Source organism: Anser cygnoides, chromosome 16 (genome assembly GCF_040182565.1).
Source record: "Anser cygnoides isolate HZ-2024a breed goose chromosome 16, Taihu_goose_T2T_genome, whole genome shotgun sequence".
In the NCBI taxonomy this organism is placed as follows: Eukaryota; Metazoa; Chordata; class Aves; order Anseriformes; family Anatidae; genus Anser; species Anser cygnoides.
Window position 1 is genome coordinate 15,795,740 of NC_089888.1, and position 22,406 is coordinate 15,818,145.

Genomic DNA, 22,406 nt, shown 5'->3' on the forward strand with positions numbered 1-22,406 from the left:
TACGTCTGTGCTACACTGACGCCATTTTAAACAGAGAAAATGGGAAATAATTCAAAATATCTTTATTTCTCTTAGCCATTACTTAGGGGACTAAGACCCATCTTCCAGTTATTTTAAATTTTCTCTTTTTTGCAACATAGGCCATGATCCAACAGAGCACTTAAGAACATGCTTTATTTTAAGATTCCAATTAATTGCTCTGAAATTGTACCTTGGGGCTTTTAAGTGCCCTTTTGAGTCAAGACCAGAGTCTTTATCTTACAAATGTATACAGTTTCCAGCATCAAAAGTGAATTAGGGAAAAGAATTGAATGAATAAATAGGAATGTTATCTTTCAAAGCATTCTGTAATATTTCATGCAAAGTACTGTAGCAGCAGTTACCTGACTATTTATTTTGCAGTGGTGCCCAGTAAACCTCCATGTCTGAGGGACACATCACTGCTGTCCTCTACCAGAATGTCCCAAATTTCCACCAGTATGATTCAACACACAAAAATGCATCCTCCCCTTCCTGTTAAACCCGAGGAGGTCTGCTGCATGACATGTAATGTTTTGTGAATGCTCCAACTTTGTGCAGTGATGAGTTCTAGCGCCTGTGACAGAAAAATAAACAGATTCGAGGTCCTCCTCCTGAGGAAAGCCTGTTCTTGCCATACGGGCGGTTTGGTGACACAGTGTACAACTTCCCACAGATAACACCGTAATTGCCCTGTCTCTTGTCTGAGGCCACTAACGCTAAGTAACAGAAAATACTGTAGATGTTCCCATCTGCTAAGTAGCTGCCTCAGGGGTGGCTGCATGTCAGAGGAGCATAAAAACTTCTCTCTCCCTCCTCAGCACAATGTGCAAGAATTAGCGTAAGATGCTTTGAGATGCTCAGCTGGTTGGTGTCAGGAACGATTAGTCCAATTATCTATGGTAGCTTCCTGACCACCTCAAAGCAACCCACACATGCCCTGTGCTAAATGGCAGCTTGTGTGAGGGAGGTGCATTACAAACAAGTTGGTGTCTGAGAGGCTCCCTCAGAAAGACGGTTGGGCTAACGTGCGTCAAATGACAGACCAAGGCAACAACAAACAGACATACATGTATAATAAGTACAATGGCCATAGACATGTTTGCACCATGAAGGAAATCATCACAATTTAGACTTCAGAAAACGATCAAATTCCAGATTTTTTTAGTGCCAGGTGGCTCTATCTAACTTTCTCGTAAAAACAAACAAACAATAAAATAAAATAAAATAAAATAAAATAAAATAAAATAAAATAAAATAAAATAAAATAAAATAAAATAAAATAAAATAAAATAAAATAAAATAAAATAAAATAAAATAAAATAAAATAAAATAAAATAATGGGAGGAAATGTACAAACATAGATTGAATGAAACGGTGCAGTGAACAGATGTGGTGCTTTTTTCATTTTTTTAAGTCAAGAAATGCAGAAGTATTCTTATATTCTGTATTTCATGCTGTGTACAGAAAAATATCTCAGTAGTTTTTGCTTTGTATTGTACCTTTTCTGTCATTCTCTTCAGCTTTTCTAACAGCCACCTGAGCTGAACTACAGGCCTGAATTTAGCAAGCAGAAAATCCCAAGCTTCTCTGTAGGGATTATACAACTCAGGCTTTCAAAGCAGACTGAGATAAGGCAGTGTAAGGAAAGCCTTGAATCCACCTAATCTGTTTCCATGTGGTTTTCAGTCCGTGGTCTGTGAATTTTTATAAGTATGTGTAGTATTTCAAAGATATCTCCAGAAAGTATCTAAGCAAAGTAAGCCCATTACCACTAAGCATAAATTCACTACGGAGGAGGCTGGACTAATGTAAGAAAACTACTGGGGGGTCCACAAGTCGTAAAAAGTTGAAAACCATTGCTCCGTTTACAAAACGTGTGGTGGGGCAGCTGTTCTGGGAACAAAAGCAGTGAATTGCTGGTCTACGCCAATAAAGAGGCAGACTTGTTCAAAACTGGTCTTCCAGTGAGTATGCACAGCTACTTGATTCAAAATATTTACTCAAAAAATTCAAGGTATGCAGTGATGTAAGAAAAGGAACTAACATAGGAGGCTGCATGCTAGTAAAAATCAGCTGGCCCATACAGAACATTAAAGGACTCCCTGATATTCCAGATACAGGCACCTACAAACACTACATTAGGCTGCATTAATTATTGACTTACACAACAGGCAAAGAATGAACTTGGGAAAGAAACGGAGATGAAGTTTACAGTATTATCAGCAGCTGTTTTTTCCTGTCATTGTTTTCTTTGCTAATGTTCCTGCTCATTAAAATTAAGATGTTGGTTAGAATCGGGCTTCTGAAAAGACTGAAATTAATGATAAGATGCTGCCAAAAGAAAAGTGTCCTCCCTTCATTCCTATAACAACGACCGGACTGCTTACATTTCAAATATTTTTTTAAAGAAAGAAAAAAACAGAGAGATGTATGTTGGCACCACTAATCCCCCCTGTGTCATCCTGGGTAGGGAATGCAGAAAGTTTACTCAGCAGTGTAGATATATGTGTGTGTATGCAGTGGTGTCACTCTGGAGAGAAGGAGGCAGCCATTTCAGAACATGCACATCACTTGGGTTGATCTCTCTAAAGCCTTGTTCAGTGAGTATGTTGTTTGGGAGGTGCTATAATATTGTGGCTCCGGCAGCATCCACGCTCCTGGGATCCTTCAGGCCAATGATGAAACTGTTGGTTCTCCTGGCCCCATGAACTAGGGAGATCACCTTGACTTTATCCACTTCATGGCCCCTGGCTACAAGACATTCAATATCTTCTTCAGGAAATTCACCTGTAGGGATTTTAAAAGAGGGGTTTGTAAGTGAAACCACCATTGCCTTTGATACAAAGCTCTGTCTACAAAACAGCCTGTGGTGCTTTCAGGTGTCCCAGACAGTGTGAGCTGAGTGGCCGAGGAGGACCAGCATTCACCGCCCTGAGCATGCTCTCAGCAGCAAAGGCTGCTCAGAGTTTGGACAGTGTTCTGCGCAGGGGAGGAAATGAGAAGATCCTGAAGATCAGTCAAACACATGGAAGACCCTCTTCGTTGAAAAAGCGGAAAAATACGTTGTTGGCACAGAGTGCTCAGGGAAGTTGTGGATGCCCCATCCCTGGAGGTGTTCAAGACTAGGTTGGACAAGGCACTGAGCAACCTGATCTAGAGGGAGATGTCCGTGCCCATGGCAGGGGAGTTGGAACTGGATGGTCTTTTAGGTCCCTTCCAACCCAAACCGTTCTATGATTCTATGATCCTAATTATTATGTATACAGAACTAAGGGCAGTCCCTGCTCTGAAGAGCTCAATTTAAAATAATATTAATGGCATTAATCAAAGTAAGATACAAAGCAACTCAAAACAAATGACAGTAAACCAAGTTGCCAAATGACCAACTTTGTAAATTAGAATGTGATAAGCTTTCCAACCTCCCCTTTATGTAATTCTTAATCTTCCAGCCTAACTTAGGCTGTTCGCTCTTCTGCTTTTATTTTGTTTAGTTGGTGTTTTGCAATTTTCATATGAATAGAAGTGCCTGAGGATACAAAACAGGGGATGCAGCTGGAGAAGTCCAACAGGCACACAAAAATCCCATACATATACCTTGTTGATTCCAAATGTCCAAACCTACAAATTAGGGCCTTTTGAAGTTTTGGATTTGTTTTAATTACTTTCTAGTTTTCAAGCCTGTGGGTCACACCTGACAGGCATTATTAGATTTTCCTCTGAAATGAGAAGGCCTAGAAAATTTGGCTATTTTGTGTGAAATAAGAACAAAAAATCATTTATGGCTCTCTGTGCTAAGATATGGGGCTTTATGAAAAACACCAAATAGACCAAGACTTGCAATAACAAGGACTAGAGCTGGCAGTACAGTCTCCAGCGTGTCAGTGTTGATGCTGGATTTCCAGTACTGTCAGCCTAAAAGCCTTGTTCTAAGCCTTGTCTTCTTCCCAGCTGCTGGAGTTAGAGAGACAGACTGGAAAGTGACAGAAAAGCATTTATGGCAGTGGTAATAAAGTGTGTGAAGATCTGCTAGCTTTCATAACCTGTCTGGGTGAAGATGTGGTTACAATCATGCTTATCTGGATATATGCAGTGATGTAATATCAGATCACACAAAAGGTTTTCAAGAAAGGACAAGGCTGCTGCTCGGAGGTGGGTTGGGACAGAGGGAGGGTTGGTGAGAAGCATCCAAAAGAGTTGGAACAGGTGGTGTTGGAGGGGCCAGGGACTGTTCCCAAGACAACAGCATGGCTCAGCAAGGGCTCCAAATTTTGATGAAGCTAGGTTACTAATTTTGTCTGACCCCAAACCTGCTGCGCCCAACAGGGATCCTGCAACATGGGGAGCTGTGCACTGGGCTGTTGCACTTCCACAGCAGTGTGCTATGGAAATGGTGCTACTCTCCTGAACATGCCAGACCTCTAGACCGTACCACACCCAGCATTCATACTCACTGTCAACCTGCAAGGTGTTGGACTGAAGCTGTGGGTGAAGTCGACCAAGTGACAAACTTTCACTCAGATTCTTGTTAAGTGCTAAAACATTTACCAAAACCTGTGAGAGAATGAAAGATCCTCAATAGTAAAAAAGTAATGAGAGTAGGAGAAGTGAACTTCTTGAGCATCTCCCTAATAGGTGGCTCCAACATCTGCAGTTGCAGCAGTCAAAGAAGAATTTGAACTGCTTGCCAAACTGCATGAACTAATGCAGGTTTTCACACACACAAAGAGAACCTTGAAATGCAGCCCGTGTATCGTTGATAGAAAAATGGTACCTCTTCAGGATTGCATGGGCATTTTGTCACATAGTTACTGCTAAATTAGGAGAGTTATATGTCTGGAACTTGACAATCTCTAAAAATCTATTTGTTACAGCCATAAGATCAGTATGTTACTTCTCCTAACAACACAATCGGAAACAATGTTTGGCTTTAATTTTGCCCTGAATTATGCTTTTCAAGAGGTAAGGAAAATGGGAGCCAACTTTCTTTTTAATAATCCAGTGCTGTTGCGCATACAGTCATGCTACTGGCAAGTACTTCACCCAATTACAAATAATAAATTACGAGGAGCTCCCCAAATTGTAGTGAGTGCTGAGCAGGGAGGAATTTAGTCTGGAGTGCACTAAAAAGAGCTTTTCATAGGGTAAAGAGCTACCAGAGCTACACAGACTAGGACATTAGGATGGAAAATGTGCACCGCAGGAGGAGACCCTCCTTTGGCGTTGAGCCCAGCAGCTGCTTGAGGGAGAGGCCACCCTGACACAGCACTGACCTGAACGATGCCGCTCAAGGCTTTGTCCCCGTTGTTAGCTCCCAGACACAGGTATGTCCCGCACATCCCCTCAGATGGTCTCACGATGGTGGGCAACAAGAAAGACAGGGGCCGTTTCCGAGGCTGAATGAGATTTTGCTGCAGATGAGGAAGACACACCAAAAAATTTCAGCAAGCAGACAAAGGCTTTGCTGGTGTTCAAGTTGTGCAAGTTAACTTCTTACTCTTTCTGTCTGAGCCAGCAAATACACCTCTCTAGTTTGATAAGGCTGCCATTGTCGCTACTATGACAATGCCCTCCGATGTTAACAGGATCCAGCCCATTTCTTGCCATGGCTCTCAAAGAAGTTTTACAGAGGACATACAGAGCCATTCACCCACTCCTAAAGTATCGACTCAGCAAAGTGGGACAGTTTTGCAATACACAGAAAGAAGAATCAACAAGGCAGCACTGGAAGATAACAGTACTGGTCTGTAATTTTTTGTTTCCAAGAACTGAAGATTTTTCTTCTTCTGTCTATTACTGTTAAACCTGCAGAGCAGGAGTTCATGAAAAGAATTCTTAATTCAAGTTCCCAAAGGACAGTTGCTCTAAAGTGCATTTGGGCTTCAGGAAAAATCACAGAATCACAGAATTTTAGGGGTTGGAAGGGACCTAGGGAGATCATCAACTCCAACCCCACCCTGCCAAAGCAGGTTCCCTAGAGCAGGCTGCCCAGGTAGGAGTCCAGATGGGCCTTGAATATCCCCAGAAAAGGAGACTCCACAACCTCCCTGGGCAGCCTGTCCCAGTGCTCCATCACCCTCACTGTGAAGAAGTTCTTTCGCATGTTGGTGCGGAACTTCCTGTGATCCATTTTGTGGCCATTGCCCCTTGTCCTGTCCCCACACACCACTGAAAAGAGGTTGGCCAAATCCCTCTGTCTCCCACACCTCAGGTATTTATACACATTGATGAGATCCCCTCTCAGTCTTCTTTTCTCCAGGCTGAACAGACCCAGGTCTCTCAGCCTTTCCTCATAGGGAAGATGCTCCAGGCCCCGTATCATCTTTGTGGCCCTCCACTGGACTCTTTCCAGGAGATCCCCGTCTTTTTTGTAGCGGGGAGCCCAGAACTGGACACAGTACTCCAGGTGAGGCCTGACCAGGGCAGAGTAGAGGGGGAGGATCACCTCCCTTGACCTGCTGGCCACGCTCCTTTTAATGCGCGCCAGGATCCCATTGGCCTTCTTGGCCACCAGGGCACACTGCTGGCTCACGGCCAACCTGTCGCCCACCAGGACCCCCAGGTCCTTCTCCGCAGAGCTCCTCTCCAGCAGGTCATCCCCCAGCCTGTACTGATACATGTGGTTGTTCCTTCCCAGGTGCAGGACTCTACCCGTGCTCTTTTAAACCTCATTTGGTTTCCTCCTGCCCAGCTCTCCAGCCTGTCCAGGTCTCGCTGAACGGCAGCACAGCCTTCTGGCGTGTCGGCCACTCCTCCCAGCTTTGTGTCATCGGCGTACTTGCTGAGGGCAGACGCTATTCCCTCATCAAGGTTGTCGATGAAGATGTTGAACAAGACCGGACCCAGCACCGACCCCTGGGGAACACCACTAGTCACAAGTCTCCAGCCAGACTCTGTGCCGCCGATCACCACCCTCTGAGCTCGGCCAGTCAGCCGGTTCTCAACCCACTCCTTACTGTCCACTCCTCTATCCCACACTTTCTCAGCTTTGCTAGCAGGATATCGTGGGAGACAGTATCAAAAGCCTTGATGAAGTCAAGGTAGATGACATCCACTGCTCTCCCCCCATCTACCCAGCTGGTGATGCCGTCATAGAAGGCAATGAGGTTGGTCGAGCAGGATTTCCCCTTGGTGAATCCATGCTGACTACTCCTCATAACCTTCTTCTCCTCCAATTGCTTGAAGATGGCCTCCAGAACAAGCTGTTCCCTTTCCAGGGACAGAGGTGAGACTGACTGGTCTGTAGTTTCCCGGATCCTCCTTCTTGCCCTTTTTGGAGACCAGAGCGACATTGGCTATCCTCCAGTCTTCAGGCACAAAAATAGGTGTCTGAGACATGCAGCTGCACTATGCTGTTTGATAACATTGCATTATAGTGATAACTGATACACACAAAGCCTTCTGCTTACTCTGTTTCAGCGGCTTGTATAATAAAAAGATAGAGAGAACTGTCTATAGAAAGCTCCTAAGTTATTAATAAGGCACCAAATAGCCTCACCATTGTGGAGATGAGAAAAAAAATAATAAAAATTGTGCAGACAACTCAAAAAAAATTGTCATGTTGTTCATTACCAGCCTGGGAATGGAGTGGTTCATTGTTTTGTTTTGCCAGGAGAAGTCCAACATCTGGCTGTTCAGGAGGATTCCAGAAGGTGTTATTATTCCACTACCAAAGGGACGATTCAAAGAACTGAAAAGAAACAAGAAGAAATCTCATAATATTCCTCTCAGTGATTCATTGTACACCTTGAGGCTTTCAGTCCTCCATTTTTTTCTACCATCTTGGCTTGACAGAGAATGTTCTACGTTTTTTTTACAGCCGGTAAGATGTGCACAGCAGGAGTCTCCACGTATTTAGGAGCAGGCACAGTGACCACATGGGTGATGGTGGGCCAGACCCTCCTTGTACTGAAGGATTCTCCTCTAGATGATGAGTCTGTCTCCATGCTGCTGAATTCATCACCTCTCTAGGGAGCAGACTCAGGCCAAACCAGGAACACAAGGGCTATGGGCAGAGTTAGTAGGGTTGCACAGGGCAGAGCAGTACCTCAAAGCCTTCACAGCCCACATATCTCCATCCCATCTTCCCCATTCTTCTTGTTGCAGGACTAACTGGGACAGAGCAGCCCCATGAGGGCTGGGGGCTTGGGAATGCTGTTTTTACTTTAAGGATCAATTCAAAATTTCTTTTGTGACCACAAATCTTGTCTAGAAAAGCACAATCTCTCTCACTACCTTTTGAGGCTCTCTGATGGGCAGACCATGGGCTGACCCAACAGGCTGGAAGCTGCAGCTCTAGGCTAGGTTTGTTTTGGGGGGGAAGCCTCCCACCCCCTGTGAAAGAGCTTCAGGTATGGCTCCATCCTGTCCTGCTGAACCTGCTTTATTCTCGCCACTCCCACCCTCTGAGCATATTGCGGAGAGAAGCAACTCCTTTACCTTACAGCCACAACAATGAAGTCATCAGGCCCCATGACAAGAACCTGGCTGGCAGCAGGTCCGCTCTCCACAGAGAAGTGCGGCAGGCGGAAATCAGACGAGAAGGACTGGGAGTCGTTAATCAGCTGGCGCAAGGAGTTAGCTTCTGATTTACTTCAGCAATGAGGGAGTGAAAGGGATAAGAAGGCAATGAGCTTAGAATGTTTAACATCTCTTGGTGGGGGTATATCTACATAGCTAAGGGCTGTGCTTCTCTAAGGAGGCTGGTCCTAAGGACAGGGAGCTCCTCTGGTTCATCTGATGGAAGGAAATGAGATGGCTCAGCCCACAAAACGAGGGAACACCATGAACCTCCCAGGCTCTATCTGTGGGCACGAACTCACCCACTGATAGTCATGAGGTGTCACCACTGGCAGAGTGCTGGTCCTCTGAGTGCAGAGGAGGGTGAGACAGATCCAGCACTGGCCACCAACCATGGCTAAACCTGGCTCTGAGGTAGGAGGCTGGGCTGAAGTCCTGAGGCTGGCCTCTCCTGCATCATTGGATGTGCTGCAGAGACAGTTTGTCTGACCTCCTGAGAAGGAATAGTTAGAGGGCTCAGAAAGTGGGAGGAACCCTCAAGATCAAACTGTCTCCAGGAAACCTCTGTGTGAGGACATTTGATGGTTCATCTCCAGAGACCTGTGGTACCAGCTGTGATCCTGGTGGGAAAGTGAGCCCTAGGCTGGACACACAAGGACTGACCTTTCCTCAGTAAAACAGAGGCAGAAAAACCTCAGGTCTCCCTGTGCATTGAAAAGAGCAAATCCCCGAATGATATCCAGATCAGACATCTTGCAACTATCAATGTGCCCATCAGCCTCCGACCTACCTCAGCATGCCTTCTGCAGCATGAGTGACAGACACATCATCAGATGGGTCTCCCAAGTTGCTAGCTTGACTCAGGGCTACTTTTAAGGTCTAAGTTGAACACACAAAGAAAGAAAGAAAGAAAGACATAGCATCATTTAGGTGGACCAGGAAATACCATCTTTGATACCCCAAAGAGGAGGTACCTGCTCTTCCAGCATGTTGGCTAAACCCTATGAACTCAAATGTCCACTTCAGTGAAAAGGGCTGCCACATGGGTATGGGGACCAAGGGGCATCAGATTTTCATGGCAAACTGTATGCTGAGGAAGCCGACTGTATCAGGCGGTGTTTGTATATGTTCCACCTCCCAGGTGAGGTTGTCCAGTTGGCTTAACCCAGCTCGGTGGTTCAGCTGTATTGCCAGCTGGCAGATGGGGTTACCAGGATGCCACTTTCTTTCTATTTCTATTCCTGAGTGGCCTCCACAACAGCAGAGATCACACTGAATCCCAGTGGGACAGTGGGTCCTGGGCTTGCCATTGCCTCTGGGATGGCACTAGACTTTCAGTTTTCAGGTCATGCCATTTTAATTAAAGTTTCGAGACAGTTCCTTTCCATTTTAATATGCACCATTCACAAACAGCCTTTCCTGAAATGCTGTAATTTATCTTCTGATGTACAGTTCAGAACATGATTAACTTCTGGGCAAGGTGGTGTTTCTATGAGCCTCCTGGCCACCACAGCATAGGGGGGGTGTACAAGCAGCTTGGTGGCCACGGAAGATCTCCCTTGAAACATCCAGAGCACATGTCCAACCCAAGGGCACAGGTTAAAGACATCTTGGTCATGGCTGTCCCAAGGCTGGACGATTTGGTGTTGATCTAGCACTGAATCGTAGCCATGTGATCAGCCTTGCAATCCTGAGTAATCAAGGTTACACATGTTCTGAAGTGACTGCCCTTTATCTGGACGTTGCTACTCCTCACCTGCAACATGATAACTAGTGGGTGAAACTCTTGGCCCAGTGCAAGTGCAGAACAAGCAGATTCATTTAAAGCTCCCTAAAGAGTGCTCAAAAGTAATTTTGCAGAGTCGACCTTCTCTGCCTCTTCACAGTTCTAGCTGCATGTAACACCTCCAGTTGCTGTATTTTTGCTAAGGCAAAACTTCCCTGCACCCACTGTCCTGTCTCCTACAAAAGCCTCTGTAGCATAATATGTGGAAGAAATTGGTGGGATGCCCTCGGTTGCTCTGGGGTCATTCTGCAGAGACAATCACATATAAGAAGTGGGCAAAAGCCATAGTCTGGTCTTCTGTAAAAGGTCTGCTTTAGGCAGAAAGAGCTCAACTGAGCAGGAGGTTCCAGGATCTGCAACTACCTGAGGCAGCAGCACAGCTCAGATTTACACTTTAGCAGTCTATTTGCTCATTCTCCTCTGGGAATTACCTACAAACATTTTTGTACAACCAAGGAATAAATGAATTATTCTCCAGCAGCCTAACAAATTCAGACAGATGTTGAACCTCCTCTTACCTCTGCCATCCAGTGCAAGATATTCCCCCTGGATGCTCGACTTGAGATGTTAAAGCCCTCAAGGATGTTCAGTGCTGTGATCAGTGCAGGACCTGCATGTGGAGGTGGAGGAGTCAAAACAAGATGACCTGTGAAGGGAAGAAGAGAGAAATGAAGTTCCATTTTTAGACACTGTTCAGTGATAATTCTTTCCCATAAGGTAGTGTTCTTGGGGACGGCGAAGCCTTTTCAGATTTGGGGAGATAATTAAAAAGTGTTTCCTAAAATATTCCTGTTGTGTCTTTCTGTTTCTTTAAGATGCATAAAGGAAGTCCAGAGAGGGATGTTTCTTTACATCTGAAATTCAATTCTTGTTGGTTGGCTGAGTGGTTTCTGGACTTCAGGATGGCTGAGTGGAGATGAAATGGGTTTGCAATGTTACAGCTGTAAGGAGAGTGAATACAGGGATTTCTATAAGAGTATGACATTTTAAAAACTTTTTGCATAAAACAAGCTTTTCTCCTTTGTAGATCAACTTTGGGAGTCATCTTCAGATGTAGACAGTAGTGTGTGGTCCAGCTACATCTAGATATTGTATCAATGTGTGACCATGTTGCATCTTTACATAGTAAAACTCTATCAAAACACAATGGGTCACTACCAAGGAAAAAAACAGGCCCATTTGAAAGTGCTAGAAACCTCCTGAACCTCCTCAGATGCATCAGGCTCAGTAGGCAACAGAAGGAATCTCCCAGGTGGGCTTTTCTGCAGATGCTGTTACAGACACTGTCACCTCCTGCCAGATGAAGCAAACTTTTAACTGCAGTGGGTCAGGCAGCAGCGTTTACCTCGATATACCGTGTGGACAGGATTCTCCACTATAACGCTGTAATTGCTGAAGTCTTCCTCCACCAAGACTCCGCCGTAGTTGTGCACCTGAGTGGGAGAACAAGGCAGCGCGTGCTGAGAAAGCTGGGGCAAGGCTTTCTGCATTCCTCATGCTGGCCTGTGTGAGCAATCACCATGTTGTTAAATACCAGTGAGATTCCTGAGCACTTCCAGTGCAATCCAGGTGCTAGTTTTTTCAGGATCCCTTGAAAAATCTGTGTTTTCATGGCCTTGGTGGCTTGGCTCATCATTCACTACCTCTGGGAGCTCTGCAGCTCACCTCCAAAAGCTCACCCGCTGAGCTCACTCTACCTGTGCTGAAGAAGTTCTGCCTACCCATGAGGATGGGGACTTGCACTGCTTTGCAGCCTTCTCCTGCCCACCCCCCCCCGCCCCAGGTGGCAAGGATGTGTATGTTAAAGGTTATGAAGCATTTGACTACTTCCAGGAAGGACCCTGGGTGCAGCAGATGCCTATCACAAGAAACCTTTAGCCCTCAATTCCCACCCTATTTTTAATTATTTCAGGTGATAGAAATATTGATGTACCCTTGGTCTTTCTGTAATACTTTCCCAGAGATAGAACATAACTGGTTTTGGTCATTCTCATGTATGCAGTAAAGGTGGGTAATTCCCTCCACTGCAGGTCCCCTATGGTTGAATCGTGATGGAAATGGACCATCACTCTGTTGGCCTTAAAATCCCCTGACACAAGTAACACAGTCACTATACAGGTGGTACTGTGCTCATGGGCCACCTCTTGTCTTTCTCCCAAGAGAAGCCATGCAGGCTGTTAAGAGGTTCTGCTAGGGTGAGTCCTCTGGATTTCCACCCAGAAACACCTAACTTGGCAGGAAAACTTCTCCAGCAGAAGTGGTGGAATCACTGAAGCAGGAAAGCTAAAGTAGTGCGTATCTAGAGGGGTCAGCATGTCAAACCACCCCAAAACTGCAAAAGAAATTGTAGCTCCTCTGTGGAGTGCCTGTTCCCTTCCTAAGGCGATCCTAGAGAGCCAGCCATGTTGCTCTCAGCGGCTGAGATCAGCAGGCAGCTGCCTGTGCCAGGAGCTCCTGGAGCTCGGCCAAAGGAGAGCTGGGGCGAAGCAGCAGGGCATGGGGCAGGTGGAGTCAGAGGGCGCAGAAAGGACAGAAAACCCATTCAGCCACACACTGCAGACACCATCTCAAATTCCCTGGATAGCACTTTTCTGCACCAGTGCCTTCCCAGCTCATGACAGAAACAAAGGGCAGGGTGTTTCGGAGTTTTACCACCCCTTCCTTTGCTGAAACAATAAACATTGTGAAGCTGATGTGGGAAGCCAGCACTTCGCTCTGCAACTGAAGCTGGACTAGCACACTTGATCCAGAGCCTGCTAAGGTCCTTTGTGTTGCAACCCTGGGCCTTGCTCCTCCATGGAGAGCTTGCGTTTCCCTGCAGCAGCCCTCAGATCAGGGGAGCGGAGTGATAAAGCAGGGTCAGGCTATGGAGGTGCACCACAAGCTTGGGACTTCTGTTCATTGTTCTCCACCTCTGCTATGGTCCATGTGAACCATAGGAAAAGGCTTCCTAACACAGAGCTCACATGTCTAAGGCTTGAGCTGAATAAGCCCAGCCCAGATTACTGACAACGTGTTGAAGGAGCATCACCCGAACCATGATGGCAGGGGAAAATGGTCCCACTAACCACTCTGACTGCAGCTACACAGGTATAAAGTAGATTTCCAGTATAACTTACATAAAAATTGTTTTAGTATGCTCATAAATATTCATCACCACTCCCCCTCTGGCCACAGTAGTTTTTTTGTTTGTTTGTTTGTTTTACTGGAATAATTCCTTGTTGTTGCCTTCTTTTCTAGAGCACCTCCAGCAACAGGAGTTAAACTTGGGCAAACCTAAGTGGAACCAAGACTGTCTGATCCTCCACCCACAAAGCTCACAGTTTTGTTTTCAAATCATCCTCCCAGAGCCTGTAACTCACAGTCCCATTAACGACAACAATTTTCTTCTCACCAGTGGTGCACCTCTCCAATAAGGAGTGAGGAGCTGTCACGAACACTGCCTTAACACAGCTGGGGTGGGGAGAGGTTTTTTTTTGCCTTCAAAAAAAACAGTCTGCCCTGGTTATAGAGGAAGGCACGGGTTTCTTTTCTGTAGACTGTAGAAACGATCTGTGTGTCACTTACACCGCTGCAGGGACAAGGACAGGAGAGAAAAAGGAAGCTGCGTGCATTTGTCCCCACTGCTGTGCTGACAGCTGGCTACAGCTTATCTCCAGGTGTTGTCCCAGCTTAAAGAGGTGATGCAGCAGGTGGCATTCCCATCCCAGGCTGTACTGTGCCGTGGCCTTCAGCAGAGACAAGGACAGATGTGTCTCACCTCAGAGATGATCTCCTGGGTCAAGTTGCCGCTGTAGAAGGCTGATGCCCCTTCTGTTCCCACCAGCTCCAAGATGGCTGCGAGGTCCAGGCGCCTCACAAACATGCCAGGCAGCAAAGGCTGGCCGTCTGGCAGGAAGATCTCCCGGAATTTGTCAGAGTAGTTCAGGTCCTTCAGTTCAGTCAGAGCTTTGGCTGTGGGTGAGAAGGGGAGGGGCAGGGGAAGGACATCCAGAAACCCCAGGATGCATGGACATGCAGGGGACCTGGGGACTTGCTGCTGCCTCTTGCCATTTCCAAACCAGCGAGCCAGACCACAGGGGGGTGGATTGTATCCCCACTGCAGCTAGGAAGGAAACCCAAAGAAACCCCACCACCTCCCCACCAACCCTGGGGAAGGGCTCCAGGTTAGCTGTCACCACACTCCCCTCTTGTAGACCCCTGCTTTGACTTGCTCACCTCCCACCACCCATTTCCAGTTCCAAAGAGCTCTGATTCCCCATGCACACCACCTACTCCCTCTCAAGCCCTGCCAACAGCCTGGCAACCTTGTGGTGGCTTCCTCTGCGCTGAGCAGCCACCTTGACTCCCCAGCATGTGCTCACCCAAGTCATGTGTGACATTAAACCCGTCCTGGGCGACAGCAGCCACGAGGCCCAGCAGCTTTGACCAGGGGAGCCTGCCAAAGGAGAGCAGAGGAGGAGCCGCGTGCCTTGGAGTTGCGTGGCACAGCCGGGGGAGCGGGCAGAGGCTGGCCTCTGCATATGGGGGCTCTCAGCACACCGGGCTGCAGGGCCAGTTGTGGCCAAAATGAGCACTGAGCTTTGTTGTTTCTTTTCAGCAGGATCATCACAGTGATCCATGTTGTGCCCCAGAGGAAATGACAATGCAAGGATGGGGAAATGGGCATCTCTGGAGCAAAAGCTCACATTCCTGAGCAGTTATTCAGACTCTCCCTTTTTCTGTCCCAGTAGGGCAACAAGGACAACCACATTTCTCAGTGTCTAGCTAAAGAGAGAGCTGAAAAATGTATGAAAATGCATGAAAATATTCTGCACATATTTCTAAGATAACATTAACTGTCTTTTTAGAAAACATTTGCCAGAATTTCACTTTGCAGAAAATCTGACCAAGCTGATTTATTTCTTTTGTTAAATAAAGCACCAAAACATGAAGGTACTTTTCAACACAAGCCTACAACTACCCGCTTACTAATGTTTTTGACTGGTGGCTGAGGGCACAGTCTGATGGTGAGGGGCTGCATACTCCCAGCTCCCCGGGGACCATGGGGCACAGCCTGTGCAGGGCAGAGGGCTTACCTCCCATGCAACTGGTGAGCCTGGTGCATGCCTTGTATCATGCCTGGCACCCCCACCAGCAGACCCGGCTGTAGAAAAGGAAGGACGAAAAAGAAGAGTAGAGTCTCCTTCCTGTGAGGACATGGTCCCCAGCTGCAAGTCAAGGAGCTGCAATTCATGCTCACATGGAAGGTGTTTGCATGGCCTTTAGGAGAGGGGAAGGGGTCTGTAGCAAGACACTAAATTAGGGAATAAGTCCTTGGAAGGAAAGAGGAAACTTCAATCCCAGTGTCAGCCCAACTTGGTCAGGAGAAATAACCCAGCAGAATGACACAGGACCTTGCTCCCTCCTGGAACTTCTGTTCTCCCAGCTCCCCCCTGCTGGAGGGAGATGCCTTATTCCCCGCCCTCACCCCAACGGACCTCCTTGCTCCTCAAGCCCTACACACTCCAGGCATTCCAGGGATGATGAAGGAGTGTTTCCCCAGGCTCCCCATGGCTGCAGGGCATGGACGTCTCATGGTGGAAGAGGTCTCCAGCCACTTCCCTGGGCATCTCCCACTGGGCCCAGGAGCTGTTGGGAGAGCACAGCTGGGAACAGCAGCCAGCTCTGGCCCTGAGGGAGGGCTCCTCACCTTGGTGTCCTTCTGCAGGTCCCCTTCCAGCGGGATGCCCAGGGGAGCCACCTCACGGAAGTCGATCACCTGGCTCCGGTTCTTCCGGATGTCGTGGACCAGCATCACCCCACCCCTGCGGCAAAAGCGGGGTCATGGCACGGCACCGTCTGTCCCGGCTGCAGCCGCTGCCATAAAGCCAGCACAAAGCGTGGGTTTGAGCTGACTGAGCCTGCAGCAAGGCTGGGTCAGTCCCTGACAGCCTGGCCAGAGAGCCACTGGCTCTGTTCCACTGCTGGGCTGGGACTGTGTGGGATTTTCTTTCTAATACTAGCTGTTTTGCAACAAAGCAGGTGCTTTGCTTACAACGAAGCAACCTCCTGCCCAGCTTGGAGGAGCTATCGGGTGGTTTTATGCAATGTTCCCGGGACCTCCCGTGAAGCCAAGTGCACTGGGCCCATGGGGTTACCAGCCCAGGGATGTACCAGGAGCAGGAGGGGAGTCGGGGCCGGCTGGAATCAGGCCTTGGGCTCCTGCTAAAAGCAGAGTTTACAGAGGGAAGTGCTCGATCTCTGCAGGTGCTGGGACTGACCCTGGGTGCTGTGAGCTGCTGGCATCCCGCACAGGGGCTCAGTCACCCACTGTCACTTTTCAACTCTCTCAAGCCTGCGGCTGGGACTGTCCTGGCAGCTGCTACCGTAGGCACAGAATTTCCCTCACAGGGTGCTCTGTCCCTTGCTGCCACGTTGGGCCCTTTCAGTGGCTGCAGCCTGGGGGAAGGTCAATGTCCCTGTGCAGACGTGGACACGTCCACTGCCTGATGCCAGAGTCCCAGTCCTGCAGGCTGTAGCTTGGCAGGACAGGAGCACACATGGGGAACCAACATGCTTGAGCCCACCCGCAGATGGCAGTGGTCACCACCTACCCGCCGATGCCCGACGTGTGGGGGTTCACTATTCCCGCGCAGAGGGCTGAGGCGATGGCTGCATCCACCGAGGAGCCCTGCTTGTTGAGCACCTTGATGCCCAGGGCTGTGCAGTGGGCAGCGTCCGTCACCACGGCACCATGCTGGAAGATCTGCCGGAGAGGAGACGGTTGTACCAGGCTCTCAACCCGCTTCGGCCAGGTAGCCACAGGGCCAAGCTGCTCCACTCCCAACAGCCGCATTTTGAATTCCGGTAAGAAAGCAAATAATCAAAAAAATGCAAAGCTCCCATTCTGGATTTGCAGCCAGGTCTGCCCTGCTGGGCACGAGGTGGAGAAGATGACCATGATGATTGGATGCCCCTGAGGCTACAGTTGAAAAAGTTCTGCAGTCTATTTTTCCTGAGGATGGCATGACCCCACGACCACGCTGCCTTTGCTCTGCAGAGGAGCACTGCTCCATGGGAGGGTTTTGCAGAGGGGTCAGCTGTGATTTCAGCAATTCCCCTGCACAGATCCTTCCAGAGATGGGCCCTGACATATGGATCCCTAAAACTCTGCAAGTGGAGATGCACAGACATTACGTCCTGCTGTTCTAAGAGCAGCTCTTGAAAAGCATTGACATCTGGCTCTGACTATGGCTGGAGACACACCAGTGGGGCTGCCTGCTGCCCCCACATCACCCCCAGACCTGCCGGGCACAGCTGCCCCAGCACGGTGCAGGAGCTCAGACCTCAGTCTGACACCACCAATCGCCCCCAGCTCCTAAAAAAAGCAACACGAAAAAGCTTTCAGACAACTCGGGGTATTCTACGATTCTATTAATTTAGGAAAGAATTGCTGAGAGAGGGACTCAGCACCTAGGGTCTCACTGACACCTACCAGGGCTAAACCACTGGCAAGGAGGGAGATGAGGGAACCTCTCCTGTTTTCAGAGCCAAAGCCCACAGCATGCTGCAAAGCCAGTTTCATCTTACCTGAGGGTCCCCAAAATAGATCTGCATGATCAAGGCCACTGTGACCCCTGTGGCGAAGGTGAGGCAGGCAGTGATGATGACGGTCAGCCCGTCCTGCCGGCAGCTGCAGTCTCCGGAGAACGGGTCCTTGCTGGTCTCCCGCAGAGGGGACACGTCCTGGCTGCCCATCTCCGAGGAGGACGAGGGCAGGCGCTGGAGACGTGCAGACTTCAGGAAGGAGTCTGGGTCTTTGTGAGCAGCAGGGAGAAAACAAGGGTTAGGTATTGAGCAACACAGGGCTCCTGTTGCAGTGTTTACCCAGCACTAACATTACATGGAGCTGCGTCCAACAAGGCTATTACCTTCCCTATTGATACTAGCTCTCAATAGACTTTCTGGCTCAGATGCTGCTCTGGGCTGTTTTATTGTTTCCTTCCTTTAGCTCTACCTATTCCAAGATGACTTCCCTGGAGATTAAGAGAAAAAAAAAAAAACCAGAATTTTTCTCCATTTTAGTCTGTTCATCAGCTTCCAGGGATGGGCCCATTTGGATGGCTGACTTGCAAACAGGTCTCAGAAATGCATCAGGACTGAAGAAGAGGAAATTCAGATTTGAAACAGCAGCAGCCTTATTTGGAGCTATGCTTGAGCATCTGAGCAAAACAGAGGCCCAGGCACAGGAAACATCCACTGAAGCATGACGAAGTGGGGGCAGAGAAGAGCAAACCTGCAAATTGGACCTCAGCGGGTCCTCCAGGCCTGGCTGCTGGACAGGCTCTGCTTGAATTCCTTCCTCTGGCTGACGAGGTCCCCTGTGAGATCCACCTGCGTGCTGAATGCCCAGCCCCGAGGTGGTGAATGCAATGGGAAAGAGATTTAGCCAGGCAGCAAGCAAGTCTCAGGGTGACCAAAAGGTCCAAAACATGCCCTGACTCTCTGCCCGGATCAGCTACTGCCTTTGAGGTGGGGAGGAGGCCTGTTGAGCACACCCAGACAGCACGGATGGGCCCATCCCTGATGGGCACCACACGGCCCCGATCGGCTAAGGGCAGCCAGGAGGTCCTGGGGCTCCCCAAAGACAAGCAGGGCAGGAAGAGGAGCACCCAGCAGCAAGGGCAAGGTGCTCAGGACTGCTCCCCACCAGTCCGCAGTGGGGCTGGCCTGGCCTGGGGGACCATGAGCTGCTGGGGCCTAGCAGGAGTTTGGGGCACAAACCTGGAACTTTGGCTGGGGAGGTGAAGGCTGAGGGGTCCCTACAGGCCAGCTCATCGCTCGCTCAGCAGACATCCGAGGGGCGGTGGTGGTGGTGGCAGGGTCGTGTGCCCGTCCTGGGGCTGTTCTATTCTGGAGACATTTCTGGATTTGGTGACAAGCAAGCAAAAAACCCCACAGCCCTGCTGCACCTCTGCCTCCTCTGTCAGCAGCACCTCCCTGGGGGCTGCCACCCTGTCCTTCTGTGACAGTGCCCCAGGGCCATGCTCAGCCCCAGGCAGGTCCCTGGGATCACGCAGGGGGGTGGCAGCTCTAACTTCAGTAGCGCTGTGACCAGGAGTAAGTCCCCACAGCCAGGGAATCCCCTTGGAGTGAGATGAATCCCCTTCACACCGCAGGGACCCAGGAGCAGGGCTGGGAAGGCCACAGAACTGGCACGTCTGGTGTGAGCATGTGGAGCTGCAGCGTGTGGGCAGGGGGACCCAGCTGAGGGCAAAGGGCTGGGGCGTCCCTGGTGGGGGTGGCAGAGATGCCCTGGCAAGGAGTGTCATGCACAGCCACAGGCATCCCACAGGGCCTTGGGCAGCTCACTCTGTGTGGCCACGGGTGCTGCGTGGTGTACTGGGTCTGGCTGGGAAGGAGCTAACTTCCCCTGCAGCAGCCCACACAGCGCTGTGCTCTGCACTTGTAGCTAAAACAGCAGTGGTATCACCCCAGCGTTGTGTCTGCTGCTGAGCAGTGCTGGCACCGCATCAGGACTCCCGCTAACCCCCAGAGCCAGCGGGCTGGGGGTGGGCAAGGTGAGGAAGGAACGTCACCAGGGCAGCTGGCCTAAACCAACCAAAGGGATATTCCATGCCATATGGGGTCACACTCAGCGATAAAAGGTGGAAAAAGGAAGAAGAGGGGAGGGGTGGGCTCCTGTTGTGAAAACGTGTCCTCCCAAACAATGGCCCTGCTGCAAGGACGTGGTCAAGCATTGCTCGTTGGTGGGAAGTAGAGAGGAATTTCTTTCCTCTGCACTTCCACACGGCCTTTTTTTTTTTTTTCCCTTTTCCCCTTTCCCTTTTCCCTTTAGTTAAATTATTTAATTAATAATAATTTTCCCTTAATAATTATTTTTCCTTTAATTCAATTATCCTTATCTCAACCCATGAGTTGTTTCTTTCCTTTTCTTCTTCCCCTCCTCTTCTGAGGGGGTGAGAGAATGGTTGTGGTGGAGTTCAGCTGCCTACCAAGGTAAAACCACCATACATGTGGACAGCGTGGCCATGATTTGGAAGGAGGGGGCTGGTCTGGAGCACAGAGGGCAAGAAGCATCCTGCGCGGCCAACGTGCAGGTGCCTGTCCCAGCACCACTGTTCCCCCTTCTCCCTTGCAAGAGAAGCCATCAAACCCTACTTGGCTTCCAGTGGAGCTGTGGAGGAGGCCTGTTTTCTTGTGGGAACCGGCACTGTGGGGACACAGGACCACTTTGGCTCAGGACATGCTGCGGTGGGGACAGCAGAGGCCAGAGCTGTTTGCACGCCCCAGTGGGCACTGCAGCATGGCACTCTGCAGTCCTTTGGGGTGGTTCTCCCCATGACCAAGAGCACAACAGGGGACACCCCTGTTAGTGAGACCGTCTGTGTGGCAGAAACCAAAGGTCTGGATTACGTCCCCTATGGGTTTGGCAGATGATGTGGCATGAAGAAGCATGAATGGCTTTTGCAACACATACACGATGTCAGACGAGTGCAAGACTCCACATGGCAGCACAGGAAATGCAGTTCTTCCAGGTGGCACCTGGGGACACCAAATGCCCAGAGTGGAGACTCGCACCTGGCAGGACCCCTGCATAGCCCAAACCACAAAAACCTCTGCTCATGCCCCACATGCAAAACAAGAGATCTCGTGCTACTCCTGCCATACTGCCCACGGCAACTTCACCTTGCAGGGTCCAGTCACAGGGGAGTACTGGGAGGGATGGGATGAGAACAGACAATGAAAACGACTTGGTGGTCACAGTGAGATGAGGCCTAGGACACGGTGCGAGTGGCGCCGACATCCACCTGCAGGTTATCGAGCAGTCCAGGAGCTGCATGCACTTGGCTGCGGAGCAACTTGTGAGCAGTTGTCGCTCCTCAGACCCCAAATCCTGCTCCCTCAGCAAATGGGTCAGAGCAGGAGCAGGCCCTGGGACTAATGAAACCAGTGGCAGTGAACTGCAGCCAGTGGTGCTACACAGAGAAGAGCTTAGGGCTTGTGGTGGAGTATCGGGTAATCTTATGCAGCGAAGGTCTATGCTGCTTGTGGAAACATGACATAGAGAAGAAAAAATTACTCTGGACTATTTACAAGAAAGCAATAAAATAAAAACAGGCAAAAGGTTTTCTCAAGGATAAAAGGTACACCTGGCTTTATTAAAATCATGCATCTGGCAGGAAGGAGTGCTAGCTCTTTGCCAAAGTCCTTGTATCTGCTGCTAATACCAACTTCCAGGTCAGTTCCAGTGCCTGCTATTCTAGGCATGTCCCAGCAAGACAAATGAGGGGCTCTGCAAGGACTGGGAAAAATAAGGATGTGGGAGCCCAGCAAGCTCCTGCTTACTGTGTACAGCATCAAGGCCAAGAAGGTACTACTCAGCCCCCCTGGAGCACATGGCCGAGGCAGACAGGATGACCAACATCAGATGTTTGCAGTGGGAAAGGCTGAAATGTGGAAGCGAACTGTAAAATGAATGACACAGAGCTGTGATTTGATGAGATCCCCCACGCCGATACGCTCTGCCCGGGCAGCGAGGTGACAACGTGCGGCAGCCCCCACGGCAGCGGGGTAGCCGTGGCTCGGCGCGGGCCGTGCTGCCCGGAGCTCGCTGCCACGGTTCCGCCGGCGAGGAACACGGGGAGCCGGCAGCAGCGTGGGGCCCCGTCCCCTCCCGGCAGCAACCCCGGGGAGGCCGCGAGGGACCGGGCGGGGGACGGGTTGACCTGGCGGCCCCGGCTCGCCCGCACGGCGCGGGGGGCGCCGGGGCCCGGGGAGGGGCAGGGGGCGCCGCGGGGCCGGGAGCATGCGGGGCCGGGCCGCCGCCCCTCACCCGTGTCCTGCTCGCCCAGGAACGCGTCCTCCTCCTTCCGGGCGCGGAGGCCGCCCTCGGCCGCGCCGCCCGCCTCCTCCTCGGGCAGGCGGGGGAAGCTGGTGATGCTCATGTAGTCGACGGGCGAGTAGGCGCCCAGGGCGCGCTGCCGGCCCCCCGCCGCCTCCGCCTCGGCCGCCGGCCCCGCCGCGCCCCCCGGCGCCGCCATCCCGCCCGGCTCCGCCGCCCGCGCCGCCGGAAGGG

At 50.1% G+C, this 22,406-nt stretch overlaps 1 protein-coding gene across 4 annotated transcripts; it reads right to left on the minus strand.

The window, feature by feature from the left end:
* Nucleotides 1–1,077: 1,077 nt before the first annotated feature.
* Nucleotides 1,078–22,404, minus strand: GGT7 (gamma-glutamyltransferase 7). 4 transcript variants are annotated; one of them, XM_066978395.1, is made up of 17 exons: nucleotides 22,164–22,304; nucleotides 18,603–21,795; nucleotides 18,238–18,342; nucleotides 17,897–18,123; nucleotides 16,921–17,072; nucleotides 16,017–16,131; nucleotides 15,403–15,470; nucleotides 14,689–14,762; nucleotides 14,085–14,278; nucleotides 11,670–11,757; nucleotides 10,843–10,970; nucleotides 9,329–9,417; nucleotides 8,458–8,610; nucleotides 7,591–7,708; nucleotides 5,292–5,429; nucleotides 4,473–4,572; nucleotides 1,078–2,808 (listed from the first exon to the last, which is right to left on the minus strand). In XM_066978395.1, exons 4-17 carry the CDS (start codon nucleotides 18,062–18,064, stop codon nucleotides 2,645–2,647), a joined length of 1,749 nt encoding a protein of 582 aa, XP_066834496.1. In that variant the 5' UTR covers nucleotides 18,065–18,123; nucleotides 18,238–18,342; nucleotides 18,603–21,795; nucleotides 22,164–22,304; the 3' UTR covers nucleotides 1,078–2,644. The 4 variants fall into 4 exon arrangements, with proteins under 4 accessions (XP_066834496.1, XP_066834494.1, XP_047904903.2 ...); XM_066978393.1 differs by having other exon boundaries at nucleotides 18,603–22,307; XM_048048946.2 differs by lacking the exons at nucleotides 18,238–18,342; nucleotides 18,603–21,795 and having other exon boundaries at nucleotides 22,164–22,404.
* Nucleotides 22,405–22,406: the final 2 nt, after the last annotated feature.

Coding starts and splice junctions, on each gene's coding strand:
- GGT7 (XM_048048946.2), bottom strand. CDS start 22,371: ATGGCGGCGCCGGGGGGCGCGGCGGGGCCGGCGGCCGAGGCGGAGGCG. Junction 10,971..11,669: donor TGTCCACACGGTATATCGAG/GTAAACGCTGCT, acceptor TTCCCTTCACAG/GTCATCTTGTTTTGACTCCT. Junction 5,430..7,590: donor ACCACTCCATTCCCAGGCTG/GTAATGAACAAC, acceptor CCTCATCTGCAG/CAAAATCTCATTCAGCCTCG.